Genomic DNA, 9,261 nt, shown 5'->3' with positions numbered 1-9,261 from the left:
TTTTTCACTCCTTCAATCCTAACATATAAGAAGATGGCATTCCATATGGTTGTTCTCTCCAAGGCCTGAAACTCTCAAACCCTAGTGGCCTAGGGGTTGAAGGTTGTGTCTGGTTTCTAAGATATGTCGAAAAAGGACCAACTTGAGTACTTGATGGAATATCTGTTGTACTTAAAAAAGGAGGCACAGTGGTCGAACTAATTATGGGTACAGTCCCTGTGGACATTAACATAGAATTGTTTGTAGCCATAGATCCCGTGGATGTGGGCATGGCCTGAGAACTATTTACGTCCATAGATCCTGTAGATGTAGGAATGACTTGAGAATTAGGCATAGTGGTCGAAGCATTGATCGAACTTGCAGCGACCGTTCCTGACCCTCGTGGAGGATTTTATCCTCCTTGATCTTTGGCAAGATTAGCCTTTTTTGTTATATTTTTTCTTAGGTATTCGTTGTGAATTGTTAGTAGTTTTACCACTCCTAAGGTTCATACAACGTCTTGGTATATTCTAAACTAAAAAAAAGAAACAAATATAAATGAAACTTATGGACTTTTAAATTTTCGACACTGGTCCCACTTGGCGTGCCAATTTGTTTACAGTGATTTCTGGTAAACAACCGCTAGTCTTCCAAATTATTAAATGTATTTTGGTAACTCGCAGGATCGACTAGATTGATCCTAAGACATGTGTCTGAAAGTTTCTAATTTTATGACTGAGTTCATATTCTAAAGGGTATTTCGAATGTGTAACTAATGTAAAGGCAATATAGTATGTAAAGATGAAATTCGAAGAAAAGATTTAAAAGGCTTCGATGATAAACATAAAAGACATGATTCAAAAAAGAAATGTATGTAAATGACTTGAATTTGTAAAACTGAGAAAAATGTAAAAGTACAAATGGTGTTACACGTACATTCTCAATGAAAACTTTTTCTCTTTCACTTGGTACTTGAGCGATTTTTTGAGTGATTTTTACAAAATGAACACCCTTGAATTCTACCACTAAGATCCCTATTTATACTAATTCGATCCTAACGGTCTTACTCTAATAAAACGCCACATTATCCTTTTGCATGTGCTTTGATTCCTTTATGCTTCCACGTGTCATTCTGACCAAACGAATTACTTTGAAATTCAAAACATTCCCGCTCAAAGTTCTGAAGTGTGAAACAACGTGACCTTGTAAAAACGTATCTTTAAAAATACCTCGAAATATCCTAAGTCCTTCGTCTCTTCGACTTCGAAAATATTACAACTCATGCCTTACTTCGACTTAGAGAAAATCTTTGACATAAAGAATCTTAAAAGTAGCCTCATAAAGCTATTCTTCCTTCGAAGCATAAAACTTTGTGAGAACATCTCGTTTCTACTTGTCGAAATCTCCAGCTAACAAGAAGACAATTTCTTTATCCACCCCCTTGGGTGAGAACCCCTGCTAAAAACCCCACAATACCCTTGACTTCCGAGATGCATCTCCGAAGTCATTTTTTTCCCTATTTTCTCTAAAATCGGAGATGCATCTACGAAAACACCCATTTTTGGGTGTTTTCGGAAATGCATCTCCGAAAGCACTTTTTTTCAATTTAACGTTGGATTTAAACTGTCAGGTGTTTTTTCGGAGATGCATCTCCGAAAACACCTTTCATATACCTTTTCCCTCCTTCACTATTTCATTCATTTTCCTCCAAACAAAAGCTCAAACCCTCTCCAAAACCTCAATCATTTTCAATCAATTTTTCGTCTCCAAATCAAGTTTTAAGTGGTTGATCATGCCAAAGAGGGCATACAGAGCTACAATTTGAGGTAAATAATCTTCATTTCATCTTTTATTCCACTACATTGTTGTTGATTTTTGGTGAAGAAAAATGCGTCAGTTCGGAAATGCACTTCCGAAATACACCACCTAACAATTTTCGGAAGTGCACTTCCGAAATAAGCTCTGATGCAGAATTTAAAAAAAAATTGTTTTAACAGCATTGATGTATTTTACATATGTTAGGTATGGTGCATCCGGACAACATTATCCCCGATGAGTTAGTAGTCCCGGAAGAGGTCAACGTAGATGCTAAGCCTAATGAGCCGGTTAACAATGTTAAAATCATTACTGTTGCGGTGGATGTTCGACCATAATTTACAAATGATATGACTTTCACTTGTCGTGAACATTTGCTAGATTGGGTCCGAAATGAAGCTAGTAAACTTGGATTTGGCATTGTGATATTAAGGTCCGGCAATGGAAGTAGTAGAAGGAAAGATTTTGTTGTGTTGAATTGCGAGAGGGGTGGGAAGTATGTACGAACAAACCGGGTGTTAAAACACGATGACACGGGATCGAGAAAGTGTGCGTGTCCATTTAAGTTGCACGTAACTCGTAGGATTGATGGATTGTGGCATTTTAGCATGATATGTGGAGTTCATAATCACACATTGGAAACTAATCTATACGGGCATCCAAGTGCGTGTCGGTTGTCTCGCGAAGAGGAGAATGTTATTTCGAAATTATCGACAATCAAAGTTGCACCGAGAAACATACTTACGGATTTGAAGCAAAAAAAACCAGATAATGTTTCAAATATCAAGCAAGTATACAATGAACGATACAATCTTAAAGTCATGAAAATGAGCCCGAGATAGGAAATGCAACACCTTTTGAAACTTTTGGGTGATAACCAATACGTTTCAAGCTTCAAAACTTGTGATAACAAAGTTACGGTGCGTGACATATTTTGGATTCATCCCAAAAGTATCAAGTTTTTCAACCCATTTCCAACCGTTCTTATAGTTGATTCGACGTACAAGACCGACAAGTATAGGCTTCCGCTTCTAGAAATTGTTGGTGTTACCTCCACGGACAAGAGATATTCGGTTGGATTTGCTTTTTTGGAATGTGAGAAAGAAGATAACTTTACATGGGCTTTGGGAATATGTAAGACTTTATTGGTTGATCAAAAGAATATGCCTAGTGTCATCGTTACCGACCGAGATAATGCTCTGATGAATGCGGTCGGTACCGTCTTCCCGACATCAACTACATTACTTTGTCGGTATCACATATAACATGTAATGTGAGAACTAAGCTCAAACTCGCGGTTGGCACGAAAGAAAGAAAGGATGACAATGGAAACATCATCAAAGCCGGTTTTGTGGTGTACAAGATAATGGCCGCATGGAGGGAGATTTTAGATGCACGTTCCGAAGAATTGTATACCGAGAAAGTGGTACAACTCCTGACATTGTGTGTTTCTTTTAATACTTTTTGTCATTACGTCGAAAGTACTATCCTTGAAAAAGTAAAAGAAAAAGTGGTTTGTGCTGGTATGGACCGAGTTAAACATATTGGTTGCAATGCAACTAACTGAGTTGAATCAGCACATGCGGCGTTGAAGAAATGGTTGGGTGATAGAAAGGGGGATTTGTGTAAGGGATGGGACACTGTGAACCAAATGCTCTAAAATAAGCATAATGAAATTCAAACAACGTTTGGTCGGAGCAAGACGGTTGCGTAACACCGGTTTAAGGGGAAAAATCTATACTCGCAATTGATTTACAACATATCCCATGCGGGATTGAATTTTATTTTTCATGAAGCGAAGCGGGCGGAGACAATGGGTCCGGATAGTTCAAAATGTGGGTGCATATTAAGAAAATACCTACGGGCTTCCATGTGCTTGTATACTTTCAAAAAAGATGAAGTTGAATTCCCCGATATGCGTGGATGAAGTAATCGATCATTGGAAAAAGCTCCATTTTGATGATTTCAAACCGGCAAAAGAGGGTGAATCCAAAATTACCATCTCCAACGAGTTGGAAGAGATAATGGATAAGTTTTCTAAAGCGGATGACACCATGAAATTTCACATAAAAGAACAATTGCGAAAAATTGCGTTTCCGGAGACCACCGATTTGAAACCTCCATCTCAATCGGTTAAAACCAAACGTGCGCCTAAAAAGCCAAAAAGTACCCAAGATGACACATCAACTAAACGAGATCCTTCTTATTGTGAACATGATAATGCATTGTGTAGCAACCTGCCATAAAATATAAGCTTTTAGAGTCGCCACTTATCCTACCAAGGCGAATAGGAAACCCTACGCAGTTAAGAGATCGGGGTAAGATATTATATTCAGGTCGAGGGAAGGTGTTAGACACCCTCAACCCTTTCCTAAGGTTTTGAGTTAAGGTAATAGTTTTATGGCTAAAATAAAGAAAGGTGGCAGAAAGTTAATAGGGTTAATGGCAAAATTCGAACCTAATTAGAATTTTAGGGACGGGGACTCGCCTTGTTACCAAGTGCCTACGTACCTCCTTATGGAGGATCAGAGTCAACGTAGTTCATGGCAGGGTTGTACGCCTTAGATTTGATATGAAGGTGCTTGAAGGTATTTTGAGTTACCTTGTCGTAGTTTTTGAAATGCGAAGTTCGCAAGGTATTTTGAATTAACTTATCGTAGTTTTGAAAATCGCAGTATTGAAGAGATGAGTTTTGAGTGTTTTAAATGGCGTACAACCCTAGTTTAATATGTTACCGTTAGTTGCGATGATCAATAGGTTTGGTCACCATAGTTAACGGATTGAATGAAGGATCGCTAACCATTCTGATCGATATATTCAATTATCACGAATAGCAAATGAGTGTGTTTTAAATAATTTAAATTATTAATTTTAACGTTACCCCTCATAATCAATAGATTTGATTATTACACGATAACGAATTGAATATGCTAATCATCGTAACCAATAAATTTGGTTAAAACCATTTAGCAAAATAAATGTATTTTATTATTTTATTTCTCACAAATGCGACTATTAGATATAATCAGATCGAAGAGAAAATTGACAAATTAATCAAGAATTAATATTTTTGCCAAATGGCTAGTGGGATTGGGCAAACTCTAATGCATTAATAAACTTTCCTAGGGTTTTAGTGATTTTTATAATTGAAGTTGATTAAAATAAATTAAATCGAATAATCGAGATAATCGGGAAAAATCCTAACCCTAGTCATTAACCTAATCCTAATTTTATTATTTTAATTCTAATTAAATTAATTAATTAAACTAAACCTAATTATCTAATACTTAATCTAAATAAATAATAAAATAAAATAAAAATATTAATATAGAAAACCTGGTTTTTTATCCTGTGTGGCAGCTCTGTGGATCTATAGTATGCGCCTCCTTTTCAGATGCGTTGGATCTGAGCTGAGGGAAGTCCTATGGCCCAGATTAGCGGAGCATCGTATGTCTCCATGGGCCAGCGCTTGTATGATCTGCAAACAAACCAAGCATGCAAGTTGCTAAAAAATATAACGCGTTGAGGGTAGGGTTCGAACCCAGGCCCTCACGCATATTACCAACATACCTTTGCCAACTGAACCAAGCGCACTAGTTGATATTTGGATGGCGCGTAATCCACATAAATGTTAACTCATCTTGAACAAATTTAAAAAAAGAAAACTCGCGCCCAGCCATCTTCTTCCTCACCCACAGTCTGCAACTTTTGTTACGAAATAGACATGGATGTGCTACCATTGTGTCCATAGCCAATCCCTGTAATTAACCATCTCACATAATACAACATATAAATGTCAAATATAATTATAGTTCGATTGGAAATTGCATGCCGAAAGCAATAATATCCTTAATTCGATCCAATTTTGTCCCTTTCAAAAAACCCTAAAGCGAAGCTTCCAAGACCTAGTAATGGCGAATTGCTATCTCTGTACCTAAACTCGAATCAAACAACCCAGAAAGCTTGACAACATCATTCTAAACGTGAATATATAATCAAAATACGTTAAAGATGCGTAAATATATGGAAACAAGATTGAGTTTGATGTAGATAAAACGTGACTTTATCCTCGCGATTCAGAGTGCTTCGGTTGAAGGTAATGATTTAGATAGCTTCAGAAAACTCCCAAGAACGTGTTAGAATTCTTCAAACTCCTTGAATCGCCCTCCAATATTGAATTCAATTTTCAATTTTTCTTCAAACTTTGGAATTCGGCTATGACTCTTGGAGGCCAGAAAAACCTCCCCTAATGCCTTGGCTTCATTGTATATTTATAGAGGACTGACTAGGTTAAGCAAATTCAATCAAATTCTCATGATTTTTGGAGATTGTAATTTGATTGAATCATGATTATGGAACATTCCAAAATAGGCCAATTCCAATCTTTCTCACTCCAAATCCTCTTTGCACGAATTTGAATTGTTTATGAGGTATAAATGTGATTGGATATGGTTGGAATATGGATTTGAATCATATCTTTGATTTTCCCTTAATTTATTTGATTTTTATTATGTTTTAAATGAATAAAAATTCACAAAAATTAAAATAAAATCAACTAAATCGTGGGATTGGTCTTGGAGCTTCTTGAGTACTTGAGGAACAAGTTTGGATCATAATAAGTTAGGCCCATTTGTAAAAATATCAATTTTGAACCTTATTTACTTCACATTTTTCCTTCAAAATTGCCAAACTTTGACAAGGCATATCTCCCTCAATTTTTAAGATAAGGAGGAGTTCTAGGACTTTTTGGAAACCTCAAGATGTCCTCTACAAGCCACTTTGGAACATATTTTTCATTTGGGGATTTTATCTTGGTGATATGCCCTTTGACAAAAACTACTTTTGGTTGACTTTTGAAAAGGACCTATAATCTTTTGTACCATATCTCTCAAATGAAGTATTTCTGGCCTTGGCTTGTGAGAAACAAAGTTGTAGAGAATCCAATTTCCTTCAAAATAGGCTTTGGATGGGAAAGTTTTGATACTCCACGTGAAAGTTATGACCAGTCAAAGTTGAGTTGACTTTCTCCTATAAAAAACCCTTATTTGAACCTTTTGAATTTGTTCATTTATGAGTTTTTATTAATGGATCATGATAAATCTTTGATCAAATGATGGATATAACCTCCAATACTTGATGTTGACCAAAAGTCTTGAAGTTTGACTGTATTTTGACTATAGTTGACTTTTAGGTCAAACTAGTCGACTGTAGATCATCTGAGCATTTGAATGAGCAGTCCTTGGAATTGAAGCTTGACTTTTGACATGGAGATGCTTTGAGACATGTGAGATACCTTGAGATCCATTTGAGACCTTAGAGATTCAAACTCCTTTGATACAATGCAAATCCTAATTTTGGAGATTCTTGATTAGGAGAATGTTGCTTGAATAAACCCTTGAACCTTGAACCCTTGAAGATGAAATGAGATGGGCAAATTATGGGGTATGACAGCTGCCCCTGTTCAATCTTCTTAAACTTGAAGAGTCGGATAGGCACGTCTGCCTATCGTGATCTAAATGTAGAAGATGATTAAACACTGAAATGCCCTAAAATTTGCACTTGTAGGGAAAAAGTTCCGTGGGAGACGGGCTAAAATGCCATCCAAGGTAAATACCCCTCTTTTTTGAATGTGAAGCGACTACTTTTTGGAAGGAACCACGTGTTTTGATTCTAGCATGGCCTGAAAAGGCAACCTTGATTTTATGCAATGTTATGATGCATGCGAAGTATGATGCAGTGAGCTCCTCAAAATAAATGAGAGCAATGTATGAATATGCATTATGTATGAATGAGGTATGCAATTGAATGATGCATGACTGTTAGTTATGTTAGTTGAAGTATGTTAGTAACTTTGGGAAAGAAAAATAAAACCCTTGTTTGTTATTGATGAAGCTTTGAAGAAGATCACTGCCGAGGGACTAACGTGATGAATAAACCCAATTGAGGAACCTTTTGAAAAACCTTGTTGTAAAACCCTTTGTAAAACCCTTCGTATTTTCAGAGAAGATCACTGCCGAGGGACTAACGTGGATAACCAATCGATCACTTCCAAGGAACTAACATGATGAGAAGGAAACTTGTTACTGCTTGGGGACTAACGTACCAAAGAGACGTAGCTTCATATCGCTGCCAGGGGACTAATGTGATAAGAAGATAACTTATTACTGCTCGGGGACCAATGCAATAAGTTTTAGTTGTATATCATTGCCAGGAGACTAACATGATAGGAGTAGATATTGGTTACTGCCAGGGGACTAACGTACCTGATAAATGTAGATATCACCGCCAAGGGACTAACATGATAAATGAGAACCAACTGATCACCGCCAGGGGACTAACATGATGAAAAGGATTTTGGTTACTGCCAGGGGACTAACGTAGCCGATAAATGTAGATATCACCGCCAGGGGACTAACATGATAAATGAGAACCAATTGATCACCGCCAGGGGACTAACATGATGAGAAGGATTTTGGTTACTGCCAGGGGACTAACGTAGCCGATAAATGTAGATATCACCGCCAGGGGACTAACATGATAAATGAGAACCAACTGATCACCGCCAGGGGACTAACATGATGAGAAGGATTTTGGTTATTGCCAGGGGACTAACGTACCAAAGAGACGTAGCTTTATATCACTGCCTGGGGACTAACGTGATGAATAAACGTAGCTAGCAATAGCGAGGGTTCGCCGTTTGCTGTGTAGAAGATAGTTAACTTGCTATAGTGCTAGCAAGGTTTTGCAGTTTGCAGGTAACCCACTTACTATAGTTCTAGTAAGTCGTCGCGGTTGGTATACCCATTCGATATCGTAGTTTTAGTAAGTCTTCGCAGCTGGTCTAACCCACTTACTATCGTAGTTTGTGTAACCCAAAAAGGATCACTTGCTATAGTTCTAGCAAGCTCACCTGCACCAACAGGAATCACTTGCCCTGGTTCGGACGAGGTTACTTGCACCAATAGGAGTCACTTGCCCTGGTTCAGACAAGTTTACCTGCACCAAAAGGAGTCACTTGCCCTGGTTCGGACAAGCTTACCTACACCAATAGGAGTCACTTGCCCTGGTTCGGACAAGTTTACCTGCACCAATAGGAATCAATTGCAATAGTTCTGAAAAACTTACCTGCACCCAAGGAATTACCTGCCATGGTTTTGACAAGCGTACCTGCATAAATTTCTTTGGCATATCTGCAGAACTTAGAAATATGAGAACCAGAGACCTGGCGTTGTATATGCTGTCTGTACCAAGTTAGCGTGTGAAGCGTAGTCTGTAGAGCGTAGCGTGTAAAGCATAGTGTGCAAAGCGTAGTGTGTAATGCGTAGCGTGTACATGCCTATGATCCTGTACCATGTAAATGTCTTATGATGTAGACTCGAATGCTTATGCTGATGCGTATGTATATGACCCTGTTGTTCGTACAATGCAATGTATGAACCGTCTGTATGTGTAATGCGTAGCGTGTAC

At 37.8% G+C, this 9,261-nt stretch overlaps 1 protein-coding gene across 1 annotated transcript; it reads left to right on the top strand.

The window, feature by feature from the left end:
• The first annotated feature begins 2,144 nt into the window (after positions 1-2,144).
• LOC131648990 (uncharacterized) lies at positions 2,145-2,636 on the top strand. The gene has a single exon (XM_058918735.1). The coding sequence runs from the start codon at positions 2,145-2,147 to the stop codon at positions 2,634-2,636; it is 492 nt and encodes a 163-aa protein (XP_058774718.1).
• Positions 2,637-9,261: the final 6,625 nt, after the last annotated feature.

The sequence above is a fragment of the Vicia villosa genome, linkage group LG2 (assembly GCF_029867415.1).
Source record: "Vicia villosa cultivar HV-30 ecotype Madison, WI linkage group LG2, Vvil1.0, whole genome shotgun sequence".
In the NCBI taxonomy this organism is placed as follows: Eukaryota; Viridiplantae; Streptophyta; class Magnoliopsida; order Fabales; family Fabaceae; genus Vicia; species Vicia villosa.
This window is presented reverse-complemented; position numbering and strand designations above follow the sequence as displayed.